This window comes from Paroedura picta, chromosome 1 (assembly GCF_049243985.1).
Source record: "Paroedura picta isolate Pp20150507F chromosome 1, Ppicta_v3.0, whole genome shotgun sequence".
Lineage (NCBI taxonomy): Eukaryota > Metazoa > Chordata > Lepidosauria > Squamata > Gekkonidae > Paroedura > Paroedura picta.
Window position 1 is genome coordinate 94084621 of NC_135369.1, and position 15237 is coordinate 94099857.

At 42.5% G+C, this 15237-nt stretch overlaps 1 protein-coding gene across 4 annotated transcripts in view; it reads right to left on the reverse strand.

Moving 5' to 3' along the window:
* The window catches only part of MAP3K4 (mitogen-activated protein kinase kinase kinase 4), a 75190-nt gene that overhangs the window by 42690 nt on the left and 17263 nt on the right, over positions 1 to 15237 (reverse strand). For all 4 annotated transcript variants that reach the window (XM_077348151.1, XM_077348177.1, XM_077348160.1 and 1 more), the window contains exons 2-3: positions 7184 to 7374; positions 1678 to 3038 (exon numbers count right to left, since the gene is read on the reverse strand). In XM_077348151.1, coding sequence (XP_077204266.1) covers positions 1678 to 3038; positions 7184 to 7374 — 1552 coding nt within the window. The remainder of the gene's footprint in view (positions 1 to 1677; positions 3039 to 7183; positions 7375 to 15237) is intronic.

Genomic DNA, 15237 nt, shown 5'->3' on the forward strand with positions numbered 1-15237 from the left:
GACAGTTAAAATACAAGCCCCAACAATGATGATACTTATTTCATTCATATGTTATAAATCTGCACTACAGAAAAACATCTTAGTAAGAGAAATTTTCTCCCTGTGAGATCAATTTGCAAATGGAGAAAGTTGCACAGGACAGATATTTTCCATAAGATGAGGTAGTAAGAGTACAGGAACAATAAATGCTGCCTCAAAGAATAAGGGAGGACTTGAAATGCTTTCCAATGACACACTCTTACTGTTTTATGATTTTCAAATGAATCTGAAGCCACTCTCTTAAAAAGTTTTTAAAGCAACTTGATAATGCAGTCATGACAAGGCATTCATCATTCCCATATTTTTTTATTACTCATATAATTTATTTACTAACAGGGTACTATTAGGCTCAGGTAGCTACATCACCCTACATGACACAAGGAGACAGGAAGAAGGCATCCACCCTATTTCCCACCACAGTGAAAGGCTGCTCCATCCCAGTCAGGTAAAGCAAGGAGGAAGAGGACTGGGGTCAGGCCTACTTTGTCCCCACAGAAAGGAAGCAAGAGGGGAACAGGCTCCACACTGGAGCAGAATCTGATGCCACAGGCAGCCAGGCAGGAGGAGAAGAAAACAGGCAGGTTCCCCTTTACTAGGGCTGCCTAGTAGATGAGCCACTCCTGTTTACCAGGGATGGGCATGAACAAATTCGCAAGCCAAAATCTAGTAGGAATTTGACCTGCTTTGGAACCCTGAACAGATGTTTGGCAAAGGTGCTTTTCCTGAACATTTACCGGACTTTTGCCCAATTTGGTTTGGCTGTTCAGGCCAGTTAAACCTAACAGCTAAGCAGTGTAGGTCAGCAGCTGTCCTGTTAGGCTTAAATTTTACCAACTGGTTTCATTTTCCCCTGCTTTCAAGCTGCCTACCAGCTATTTAAACTCAACAGCAGGGCAGGGCTGCCTGTCCGCCGTTTAAATGGTTGTAAGCCATTCTGTTTTGCTCCCCACCTTCATCAATGCCAGTCATTTAACCCTTAATCACAAAAACAAATTGGCCACAAAGTATGGGTAGCTAAGCATGAAGACCATGAGAGGCAAAGAGCTTCAATAAAGGCTTCCTTATTCTAACTTCCTTATCAAGAATTCACTTATGACTAGCTTATCACGAATTAAACAATTTCCTGTAACACTGCTTTCAAATCATCAATTATCATCATGATTCCAATCATATTTCATCTAGAGCTGTTAACAGGCACATACTCCCTTCAAACTCTCACCAACGTTTAAAAACTGTTTAATTCATGATAAGCTAGTCATAAGGGAGTTCTTGATAAGCAAATTAAAATAAGGAGATCTTTATTGAAGATCTAGAAAGTAAACTTGGAACTTTTATTATACATTTGTCTCTCACAGTCTTCATGCTTAGTCATCTTGCCATGTCCTACCTCTAAAGAGGCCAGCCACTGTTACTGGTGAGACATCAGGGACTAGCAAACCACAGTCACATAGCACAGCACTACACAAACTGCCCCGAGAACGGTAACTGAGAGGGGCAGGATATTAATCGTGAAATAAATAAATAAATGACACCCTCAACACCCTGTTGACTCTGGGTGTAAAAGCCTTCAGCAATTCAAGGAGAAACTGTTAATTAAAACCTCATCCCAGCAAACACACCCCACCCAAGATAACCTACCTCCAACTGCTGATCATTCTTTATCAATGCCATTCGAGCCCTTTGCAAGGAACCATGCATTAACTTGTGCAGTCTTAAAATTAGCTTTCGCAAGCCCATTTGTTTCAGTGCTTTATCTACAAACGGCCTATAAATAGAGGTCAAACAGTGTCTGCTGCAGCCTGCCTCACCACTGCACTCCGTAACAACCCAGCAGGTCGAGTCATCCTCAGATTCAAGCCTGTCAAGTTTCCTTGACAAATGTTCTTGTGCCTGAAAATCAAAATTTGGCTTATTGGTAAAATTATTCTGGATGGCTTGTCGGAGTTCCTCCACATTCTCTTCAGAGATTTGTTCTTCATCTTCACTTTCTTCTGTGCATGTTCCCGAGGTTTCCCTATCATCCTCTGGATCATTGTCCCTGAATGAGCGTGGAGAAGGGATTTCAAACACTGGCCAGCCAATGTCAGAGAGATCCTTGATCCCCAAAACAGTCCCCATAATCCTTAACTTCTGGTTTAAGTCTTTTGTAATATTTAACCAGAGACAGAGTGCCTGCACCCTGTCCTGAAAATCCTTTGCAGCATACTTGTCATAATCACTTTGAAGGGCCTTCAGAGATGGATAAAGTGCTTCTACATATTCTAGCAGCTCCATTATCCGCTTTACCTGCTCAAATGAGACTCGCTGGTGATGGAGGTGTTCATGGTAGCTTGCATAGCCCACAGCACTTGCACCATGGGCTGCTTTACACTGTCCTCCTGATGTACCATTAAGACTAGCTCTATTTCCTACACAGGAGAGGTTCCCATAGTTTACCTTGAAAGTAAGAATTTCATTGATAATATCTGGGATGGCTTGGCGGGCTGTATATAAATACAAGTCTTGGTCAGTAATATTCCGGCCTGCATGCCAAGCCTGAAGTTCAAGCCAGATTAGTTCATTGGATCGGTTTAACTCAACAGCGGGGGTGCTTTCCTGTCCTTTCTGTTCCTTGTCCTTTTTCTTAGAAACTGAGGTAAGCTTTAACAAAAGCCGTAGGGTTTCAAAGAATTTTAAACGGTCTGCGGGGTAATCAGTACGAGAAGTCTGACGTGTGGTTTTGGCTATAGGCACAGGTACAGATACTGGAGGCTTAGCATTGCTGCAGCCAAGGCTGAGGTAAGGCTTATTGAGATCAACATCTGGAATCGGTTTTTTTGGCAAGGACCCACCAACCGAGTCCAACATGAATGAGCACTGTACGTTTTTCTTGTGATCCCGCTCTGTTGTCCGTAGAGTGGCTCGGATCTTTTTCCCCTGCTTATAGCTGTGCTCTTCCGGGGTCTCCGCGGTTTTGACATTGTCTTTACTAGACAGCTGGTTCAATGAGGTCATCTTCTCTGAAAAAAAAAACATTTTAAAAAAGTTTGTTTCCACCAGACCATTTTATTTACTACTTAAATCACACTACCTTTATCTTTTTTCTTCACATACACTTTCAGTTCTAAACGTGGCATATAAATTCCTGTATCATGTATTCTTGTACATACATATTACTGACAGATCTGTTCAGTTAGAGGACTCAGAAAACAGAATTTAAGACATAACATTAAATATTTAAATATTTTGCCCAATCTCTTTAGCAATGTATTTTAGCACTCGTTTTATTTGTTTTAATGATTTTCTTTCATAGGTAGGTGAAATGGTTTTAACACATAATTTGTTAGCTACCTTGGGGGCCCTTGGAAGGCAAATTATAAATTTTGTAAAAAATGTATATATCAAAACAATATTATGTGAACCATTTACAGCACAATTAAAAAACTGCCACACTGAGAGTCTCCAATTTTAAATAATTTATAAAATTTCATTTACAAAGGTGTCAACCTGTCAAACTGGCCCATCCGATAACTGAAAGCACTATGATATTACTGTTAAAAATGTTAAGTATTTTAGATGACTTGTTTAAGTACTATAATAATAAAATATTTTACTGAATAGTCAGGACTTAACTGACAAAAGAAAACCTGGGAACCTTTTTCACTCCCAAGCATCAAGACAATGCTGAGTCACTCTGCAACTAAAGGCAGATGTAATTATATGTTGAATCTTTCTAAATCAGACTTGTCCAAAACCACACTAATGGAAACATTCTGTGGTACTAATCTGAACATATAAATAAAACAGTAAAAGGGTCCTGGGAGGAGTTGGCATTCTTTGCCAACCTGTCAGGAATGCTGTCCCAGCTGTCCCATCCCTGAATGGTCGTCTGTCCAATAAGAAGCCAATCAGGAAGGGTGTCTGGCCCTAGCCATATCCCCCTCAGCTTCTTCCATGTGGAAGAAGTCCCAGCTGGTGAGTGGGAGCTGGAGAGAGGGTCTGGGCCATGGGACTACGAGCCCCATGGGAGTAGAGAAGGAGCCCACCACCGTTGCTGCAGCAGGGCTGCCCAGGACAGCTGAGGGAGGAGCAGCATCCCCAACCGTGTTTTCCACCACCACCCAAACACACTTGCTGAGCACTTCCTGCCACCACCCCGGGAATGCCCACCAAAGCCTCAGTGAGCCTCTTTGGGGCAGTGGATGGAGAAGCCGAGTCCCAGACAACACCCCCGAAAATGCCTGCTGAGGCCTCAGCAAGCCTTTGGGGGCAGCGGAGGGAGGAGCGGAGTCCTTTCCAGTGGTTCCTGCCACAGCCGCAAAAACACCCACCAAAGCCTGAGGAGGCCTTGCCAAGCCTTTTTGGGGTGGCAAGGGGAGGCACAGGTTCCCTGCCAGTGCTTCCCACCGCCATCCCAAAAACACCTACCCGGACTTGCAGAGGCCTCAGTGAGCCTTTTTGGGGTGGTGGGGGGATGCACCGAGTCCTTCTCAGTGCTTCCTCTGTGAGTACAAACAGGTTGGTGATCATTGGCCCACGTGAGATTTGCCTGGTCTTTATGACCTTGCCTGGTGGAATAAGTTCCTGGAAGACCTGTGGGCCCTGCAGGAACTAATGCAAAAGTGCTCATGACAAATATGTAGCCAAGACTGGTCAACAACATAATCAAATTATTCTATACAAAAGATAGGCAATACATTCTGGCAATCCTAGAGTTATTCAGGGCTAAGTCCCTCTCTCAGCTACTTTATAATGCCTCTGTTGGAGCTCCAACACCAAATATTGCTACTATAGAAAGGGTTCAATCCAAATTCCTTAGAGCTATCCTTCAGCTTCCCTGTGGTGTCCCTAATACATGAATGCAATTGGAAACAGGGATGCTGGAAGTTCAAGATAAAATCACCATGCTCTCTATTCAAACATGGCTGAAGTTAAACCAAAAGCCTGCAACTTTGGCGTCTCTTACCTTTAAAGATAATTTCCAATTTTCATGGTCTAAATCAGTGAGATCCAAATTAGAAAAGTTGGGGAAGTCAATGGATTTAGTACTTAAGCTAAATCTACAACAGGCCAAAAACATCTTAATAAGATTACAACACGAAAATAGGAATGTTCACAATAGAATACCAACATAAAAACAAGGAACCTTGCCAAAGCGATATTCTTGTTCTAACAACATATATACAATTTTAATACATTTTTAATATACATAATCAACCACAATAGTAAGTAAAACCAAAGTGAAGAGGGCACTACATACCATAAAACACCCAGTGCCAACCTCCCTTCTGTCATGCCCTGAATAGCCTCATTCTTACAATAAGGAGATGACAAGGCCTACATACATTGAATGCTCCAAAGCAATTTATATATATTAATTACTATGGCTATTACTACTTTCAGAATAGAGAGCACATTTAATAGACTTCACTTACGGCTACTGAAACATGTAAATTATCACAGTACCAACTGGGATGCTGCACTGGTACAAAGTACAGCATAAGATTTAGGCACAATCCTCAACTATACAGCACAGGGGGGGGAACTGCTAATACTGTATCCACTCAATGGCAGTCAGACATGTTTTCTATATTGTCATTGTTTTAGCGTGCTTGAATATGAGCATAATAAACTATAGGGGGGGGGGGAAAGATTCTTCCTAATTCTTACAGGAGCAGTCAGACTCATATGTTGGATGCATGGTTGTTTTTCAGCCACCAAAAGGATTATTATTTTTGCCCTTATAATAGAATGTTAAAAGGCATAAATAGTAATAGTGGTTTAATGGCCCCAGTCCAATCCCCCACTTTCTCAAATACACTGCAATGCAGTATGCTACAATGCAGCCATCTTAGGCCTTCTGCCCCTCCCACTGGAATATTTAATGGTTCAGCCGCCCCACATCAGCTATGAAGTGTGAAATAGAAAGCTAGCACCCACACACAAAAGCCTGGCCATTTAAGGCTACAGTAGTAAAGGTAGAGGGCCATGGACCAAGAGGCACATGAACGTGCTATGGTTCCTGGCTCAGGGACAGAACATTGGATTTGCATGCAGTCAGTTCCAGATTCAATCTGCAGTAAAGTTTAAATATTTTGTAAGAGTTAAAAGATCTATAGGTTCATAATCCCATAGGGCAGCACCTGTTCTGCATGCAGAAAGTCCCTCTGTTTTAACCCCTGGCACATCCGATTTTAAGGGATCCCGTAGAGGGAGATGTGAAAGACTTCTACCTGGGACCCTGTGAGGACAAGCTGGTATTTATCTCCCACACTAACACAGCATGGGTTAGGAAAGGTGGCAACACTCCCTACCATACACCCCCCCCCCCCGCAGGATTTGCATAACATCAAGATTGCCTGGCCTCTTTACACCTGGAGTGCTTTTGGGGCCAGTTGGTCAGTTGCCTCATTAGATCTTCTCAATTGTCCCAGCTCTGGCACATCAAAACGTTTTGCTAATTAAAAATGGGGATGGTTTCTTGGGTGAGCAGCCTCATTGCCAGACCTGACTTCCATCCACAAGGATCTGCCACTACGCTTTAGGTAAGGCATTTACTAAGCGAAATTAGACAGGCCTGGACCTCGTTCATCTTCCAGCTGTTGGGGGAGACGAGACCAGTTAGGGTTTGTTTTTCCTTTAATCCCTGTCACACAATGTACTTGTACCATTACTCCAGCTTGCTGTACCATTAAGATACCTTTTAATATCCCTTTTTTCCAAACATTTGGCTGTGGTGTGTTTTATTGGCTCTCTGCATATGGTGGGACCCATGGTGGGGCAGCTTGAGTCTGGCTCACCCCAACAGAGGGGTGAGAGGGAAATCACCCTCACAGACCCTGGAGAGCTGCTGCAGACAAAGTAGACAATACTGACCCTAACACACCAAATTTCTGATTCCATGTAAAGTCATTTCAGATGTTCCTACTCATTACTAAGTGGGAGGGGAAGGGAGAGGGACAGTAAACCAACTCCTAACTACTCACCCCTCCTTGTTATTCCTGCAATACAGACATCTACTTCCTCACTTGAAATACTAGAAGGAAATACTGACAGCTGCAACTTAATTGCCCATATGAGTTCACTGAGAAATGACAGCACCCCAAAAAAATCCCTCTACAACTTAGGTTTTGGCCTTTCAAACTATAAAAATTCCCACACATACCTTTCAAAGTGGAACGGCTAGTAGGTCTCCCAACATTATTTTTCAGGTGCTTTGTTGACATGCGTTTCATCTGCCGTGGTGTGCTAGGAGGAGAGGTTCCGTAGAAAGTTTCGGCATTTGCTTCATCAGATAACTCCTCAGAATCAGATTCAGAGACTCTGCAAGTGACATCTTCTGACTTGCACTCTTGCCTGAACAGAAGGAATAAGAATAAAGGTCAGTTCAGTACCCCATTAATCTGTCTCTATCCCAATACTGTGAACTTTGCGCATTCTTGCCACTCCCATGCAATGTATAAAAACTCTCCCAACAAAATCATTTCCCACATGCTCAGTTCCCCCCCCCCCCTACTTTTAACCTGCCCTTCTCTGGTACGGAGACATGCCTTTTGGTCTTTTGATAGACAAGGCTATGGATTGTTCATGTGTCACTTGCCCTAGACAATAGTATAACAGTAAAATTCAGTTCACAAAAAATTCCTCCCAAAGAACATTAGAATATAAAAAATGGGTGCTATTCATAGAAGTGCATAACAAACATTCTGTTTTGTTCAAATAGCGGAATGGCTATCATAGGTTATTGTACCATTGGATAGATGTGCTCAAACACTAGAATTGTACTATACATGCTGAAGCACATGTAGCCCTATGTCTAAGAACAGCAATAGTTTAAGCAGAAGATTCTTGCATACACAGAAGTTCATTCATTTCAATGAAGGCTGCCATGTTGGTTTGAGGTAAAAGAGCTAGATTTGAGTCCAATAGCATCTCAGAACCCAAGATTTTCTGGGGATAAACTTCTGGAGTTAATGCTCTCTTTGTTTCATACACAGGTGCAGAGTACAGAGTACAAGATTAGCAAACCCTGGCAGACATCAATTCACTGGACAATGGACCACCTTGGTTCAATACTATCAAATTATTATCAAACCTTTGGGAGTGGTCTTTGACTAGCATTCCCCGCAGGACCCTAGAGAGCCTAAGGCCGATTGATACTAAAATATTAAAATAGTAATATATGGAAAGGTGATAGGATTTTGCCATCTTTGATACAACAAACTGTTTATGGAGGATTGGAGGATTCAACCACTGATGAAGTCAATGAAAACGGAATTTATCTAGAAGCCGTTATGGTTGTTCCATCTGCTATATAAAAGAATTATAAAAGAAACTGAATTAAAATTCATTGTATACATTATTACAAACATATTGCCTTGGAGAGGTTCCCTATTTTCTTCTGTTGATTTATCTTGCTGTAGCAATCATATAAAGGGAGCTCCCCACCTCCTTAGGCAGGCGATTTTTTGCCCCTTGATATCTAGCTGGTACTGTTCTACACAAACTTTAAAGCCATTACTGCGGGTCCTATCCCCAGCTGCCAACAGGAACCACTCCCTACCCTCCTCCATATAACAATTTTTCAAATTAACTAAGTTCAATATACTGTTTCTACGTTTTATGTAAACCACCCAGAGCCTCAGGGGAGGACAGTATATAAATATAAATAAATAAATAAATAAATAAATAAATAAATAAATACTTGAAGATAGCAATCACATGCCGTCTCGACTTCCTTTTCACCAAGCTGAACATTCCCAAGTCTCTCTGCCTTTCCTCATAGGGTATGGTCCCCAGGAAATGTATCTATTCATGAACCGAGATGAACTGCTATGAACAGCGCCAAAGTTTATGGAAAGTTTGTGCTGACTTCCCAGACATTAACTTCACAAACCATGGATTGGATAAAATTCGCCATGAGCTCTACTTTGTGATCTGGTTCATTTTTTAAAATTTTGTTTTAGATTTATATACCGCCCCTCTCAGTAATACCGTCTCAGGATGGTTTACACAATATAAAATTCACTAAAACAAATAAATATAACAAATCTCAAAATTAAGATAATGTAAAATTGTTCAAAACCACAATTATCACTGTCGTATCAGCAGAAACAATAGCAACTCATAGCTGACTAGATGTTAGACTTGGATGGATGGGGGGGGGCAAAAGGAATGGGAGGAAGGCCCAAAATTTGGATTTAAATATAATGCTAATTATCCAGCCAACCTCAACCATGGGCCCGGTGGAAGGTCTTGCAGGTCCTACAGATCTCAGAGAGTTCTGAAAGGGCTCCTGGGAGCTCATTCCTTCATGTCTCCTGGGAGCTCATTCCACCAGGCAGGAGCCAGGGCTGAGAATGTTTTAGGGCCAGGGATCCTTTACTGATGCACACTTAAAGAGCTCTCTGGGGAACATATTTAGAGAAGCAGTCCCTCAGATAAGCAGAGCCCTGATCACATAAGGCCTTACTGGTTAAAATCTTGAATCAGATCTGGAATTCAACCAGTAGCCAATGCAGCTGCCACAGCACTCAGGTGGGCTCTCCGTGGTATCTACGTGAGAACTCGGGCAGCCGCATTTTGCACCAGCTGTAATTTCCAGAACAGTTTCAAGAATAGGCCTGTGTGGAACAAGTTACATTTTTCAAGTCTGGAGGTGACTGTTGCGTGGATCACAATGGCTAGGTATGCCCTAACTGTGCCCATCCCTATCCAGAATGTCACCGTTGAATATAGACCAAGGGGGCATTATTAGTCATTTATGTTGCAGCACATCAGGGTTTTATAGGGTAAAAGGAAATCCATAAACACTGAAAATTCAAATACTGCTGCCCACTAGCAAACCACCAGTAGAGCAGACAATCTCTTTCCCAGATAGCTACATGTCAACATTTCTCTGTAATTCAACAGATATATGTAATTCAAACTTATTCTTAACTATAGTTTCCAAGTATGTGACTGAAATCAAACCCACTGTCCCCTCATTTCATAATTTTTTCTGCAAGGCTAACACCACACATTAGGTGAATGCCACCTAATTGCCATTTCATATTCAAGATCCAAAATGATGAATGGCCAGGGCTTATGTGGCCTTTCCCAGAAATGACATCCACTAACATCACTAGACATCACAGAATCACAGAATCATAGAGTTGGAAGGGGCCATACAGGCCATCTAGTCCAACCCCCTGCTCAGCGCAGGATCAGCCCAAAGCATCCTACAGCATCACTGAACATCACCTAAAACATCACTGAAGCCCTCTTCTCCAGTTTGGTGTAGTGGTTAGGAGTGCAGACTTCTAATCTGGCATGCCAGGTTCGATTCTGCGCTCTCCCACATGCAACCAGCTGGGTGACCTTGGGCTCGCCACGGCACTGATAAAACTGTTCTGACCGGGCAGTGATATCAGTGCTCTCTCAGCCTCACCTACACCACAGGGTGTCTGTTGTGGGGAGAGGAATGGGAAGGCGGCTGTAAGCCACTTTGAGCCTCCTTCGGGTATAGAAAAGTGGCATATAAGAACCAACTCTTCTTCTTCTGTTGCTTCTCCTAGTCTCTTTCTCCACAATGAAAACGGCAAATGACTGACTGAATTAATGACTGGCTGGCTACCACATCTTAGATCTGTGCCAACTTCTCAGAAGGGGTGTGTCACCACTGTTGGAGTTTCTTGAAGCCTGAAAAATATTTCAGGGGTTCTTCTAGAGTCAAAAGGTTGGGAAAGGCTCATATTTAACGTGCCTTTCATTTTGGCATGTTTATTCTGATTTAGCACTCACAAATAGCAGTTTACAGCTGAGTTACTTCCCAACATTCTTATAAACCAAAATAAAGAATTCACCAGAGAGGAATAATAGCATTAAGTGTTCCATCTCATACTTCAATGCTCTAATCACGTCTGATACTTTGAAAAAAGTACATTAGTGACTGGAAATTGAAGAATTCTTAATAGCTTATAAAAATATAATAAAATAATTTGCTAACGGGTCCTTATATAGAGAGCATAACAGGCTAGCTTTCAACTCATGTTTTAGACAACATTGGTAACTGTTAATTACCACAAATTTCTTTGTATCGACCACTTTATTGGATATCAGTTATCATGCACAAATATATAAAATTAAATGACGTCTGTGATTTCTCTAAAGGGGCAGCTGTCAACCTCACTTATGAAAAAGACGTAAAGTTAATTAACTGCAGAATGGCTAAGAGTGGCAAACTGGAATCCATATTCTCCACTCTAACCCATGCTGCAGAGTAAAACCCCACACAAGAGAAGCTGAAGAGAGCAGGACCAGGATGCCATCATTTCTAATACGCCTCACTTTTGACTGTTCCCACTCCTGGGAGCTAGGGAGACAAGCGACAGTTTGGGCTATCAGCTTAGCTGCAAGAATGCACAGCAAGCCCAGCAGAAGCTGATATGTGTAATGAGCTGTGCACAGGCCTCCTACAGCACCTGTTGCAGCTGCGAGACCACAGGATCCTTGTGTTTGGCAGCAGCTCAAGAATGGCTTGCACCATAGCTGCAGCAAGGCCAGCACCTACATCAGGTGGCAAAAACTAAACCAAGGCCTTGCGCACAAAATACTCAGACAGCAGCCTGTCCTGCTAGGGTACCGGATAAGCTTCTACCACCCAAACCACTGCAAGTGCTACAAAGATAATCTAGGAGTGAGGATAAATCAAATGTGATGAATTAGCATTCTGCAACAGAATGAAGGCCGACGATCACACCAAAAGACATTTGGTGGGTATTAAAGGCATTCTTCATAATATGACCATCACCTCTAATTAGCCATCTAGCGCATTTCTCTGCAGGCTGACTAGCAACTGTGCTGTCTAACAAACAAAAGAGAAATCTGAGCAACAAATGTTCCACAGACAGAGCAAGAAGAACAGATGCTAAATGAATGTCAGAATTCAGAAAGAAGCAAACAATGGATTTTGTTTGTGCTTTTATTTACCAGAGGCAATGTAGGATGAAGGGGCATCCAGTTGACAGCATTGTTTTTCAACTTCTCAATTGTGAAACCTACCCCAAATTTCAATATGGGACCACTTTTAAGTTATTACTACTCATGCAAAATAAGCATATTTAAATTTAAAATCCAGGCCATATTAATTTGTCCATACTATGTTTTATTTCCCCCTTCAAGGATCGCTGCCTTGTTGTGGCAAGGGGGCTTGCGTAGTTCAGTGAAGCTATGAGCTATGCCGTGCAGGGCCACCCAAGACGGACAGGTCATAGCTGAGAGCTCTGACAAAAGGTGATCCACTGGAGAAGGCAATGGCAAACCACTCCAGTATCTTTGCCATGAAAACTCTATGGACAGTTCCAATAGGCATAACGATATGACGCTGGAAGATGAGCCCCTCAGGTCGGAAGGTGTCCAATATGCTACTGGGGATGAGCAGACGGCTAGTACGAGTAGCGCCAGAATGAATGAAGCGGCTGGGCCAAAGCCGAAAGGACCCTCAGTTGTGGAAGTAACTGGTGGCGAAAAGACAGTCCGATGCTGTAAAGATTTTTATTCCATAGGAACCTGGAACGTCAGATCCATGAATCAAGGCAAGTTGGACGTGGTTAAACAAGAAATGAGAAGACTGAACATCGACATTTTAGGAATCAGTGAACTAAAATGGACAGGAATGGGTGAATTTAATTCAGATGACCATCAGGTATACTACTGTGGACAAGAATCTCGCAGAAGAAATGGAGTAGCATTCATAATCAATAAGAGAGTAGGAAAAGCAGTCTTGGGATACAATCCCCAAAATGACAGAATGATCTCAGTTCGAATCCAAGGCAAACCATTCAACATCACAGTGATCCAGGTCTATGCTCCAACCACTGCTGCTGAAGAGGATGAAGTTGATCAGTTCTATGAAGCCCTACAACACCTTCTAGAAGCAACGCCCAAAAATGATGTGCTTATCATCATGGGGGATTGGAATGCTAAAGTAGGAAGCCAAAAGATAACCGGGATAACAGGCAAGTTTGGCCTTGGAGTACAAAATGAAGCAGGGCACAGGCTGGTAGAATTTTGTCAAGAGAATACAATGGTCATAGCAAACACTCTTTTCCAGCAACCCAAGAGACGACTCTACACATGGACATCACCAGACGGTCAACACAGAAATCAGATTGACTATGTGCTCTGCAGCCAAAGATGGAAAAGTTCTATCCAGTCAATAAAAACAAGACCAGGAGCTGATTGTGGTTCAGATCATGAGCTTCTTGTTGCAAAATTTAGGCTTAAATTGAAGAAAGTAGGGAAAAGCACTAGGCCACTCAGGTATGAACTAAATCATATCCCTGACGAATACACAGTGGAGGTGACAAATAGATTTAAGGAATTAGATCTGATAGACAGAGTGCCTGAAGAACTATGGACGGAGGTTCGCAACATTGTACAAGAGGTAGCAACTAAAACCATCCCAAAGAAAAAGAAATGCAAGAAATCAAAATGGCTGTCTGAGGAAGCTTTACAAATAGCTAAGGAGAGAAGGGAAGTGAAAGGCAAGGGAGAAAGAGAAAGATACACCCAATTGAATGCAGAATTCCAGAGAAAAGCTAGAAGAGATAAGAATGCCTTCTTAAATGAACAGTGCAAACAAATAGAAGAAAACAATAGAATGGGGAGGACCAGAGATCTTTTCAAGAAAATTGGAGATATGAAGAGAACGTTTCATGCAAAGATGGGTATGATAAGGGACCAAAATGGTAGGGACCTCACAGAAGCAGAAGAGATCAAACAAAGGTGGCAAAATTATACAGAAGAACTATACAAGAGCGAGCTTAACATCCCTGATGACCACAATGGGGTAGTTACTGACCTGGAGCCAGACATCCTGGAATGTGAAGTCAAATGGGCCTTAGGAAGTCTGAGCAACAATAAAGCTAGTGGTAGTGACAGCATTCCAGTTGAACTATTCAAAATCTTAAAGGACGATGCAGTAAAAGTGCTACACTCAATATGCCAGCAAATTTGGAAAACTCAACAATGGCCACAGGATTGGAAAAGGTCAGTTTACATTCCAATCCCAAAGAAGGGCAATGCCAAAGAATGTTCAAACTACCGCACCATCGCACTAATTTCTCATGCTAGCAAAGTTATGCTCAAAATCCTACAAGCTAGGCTCCAGCAATATGTGGACCGAGAACTTCCAGAAGTACAGGCAGGATTTCGAAGAGGCAGAGGAACTAGAGATCAAATTGCCAACATACGCTGGATCATGGAGAAAGCTAGGGAGTACCAGAAGAACGTCTACTTCTGCTTCATTGACTATGCTAAAGCCTTTGATTGTGTGGAGCACAACAAATTGTGGCAAGTTCTTAAAGAGATGGGAATACCAGAGCATCTTATTTGTCTCTTGAGAAATTTATATGCAGGTCAAGAAGCAACAGTGAGAACTGAACATGGAATCACTGACTGGTTCAAAATTGAGAAAGGAGTTCGGCAAGGCTGTATACTGTCGCCTTGCCTATTTAACTTGTATGCAGAGCACATCATGAGAAATGCGGGATTAGAGGAGTCACAAATTGGGATCAAGATTGCAGGGAGAAATATCAACAACCTCAGATATGCAGATGATACCACTCTAATGGCAGAAAGTGAAGAGGAACTAAAGAGCCTGTTGATGCGGGTGAAGGAGGAGAGTGCAAAAGTTGGCTTGAAACTCAACATCAAGAAAACAAAGATCATGGCATCCGGCCCTCTCAATTCCTGGCAAATAGAAGGGGAAGAAATGGAGATAGTGACAGATTTTATTTTCCTGGGCTCCAAGATCACTGCAGATGGGGACTGCAGCAAAGAAATTAAAAGACGCTTGCTCCTGGGGAGGAAAGCTATGGCAAATCTAGACAGCATCCTAAAAAGCAGAGACATCACCCTGCCAACAAAAGTGCGTTTAGTCAAGGCTATGGTCTTCCCAGTTGCAATGTATGGCTGCGAAAGTTGGACCATAAGGAAGGCCGAGCGTCAAAGAATTGAGGCTTTTGAACTCTGGTGCTGGAGAAGACTCTTGCGAGTCCCTTGGACTGCAAGGCGAACAAACCAGTCAGTCCTAGAGGAGATCAGCCCTGACTGCTCTTTAGAAGGCCAGATCCTGAAGATGAAACTCAAATATTTTGGCCACCTCATGAGAAGGAAGGACTCCCTGGAGAAGAGCCTAATGCTGGGAGAGATCGAGGGCAAAAGAAGAAGGGGACG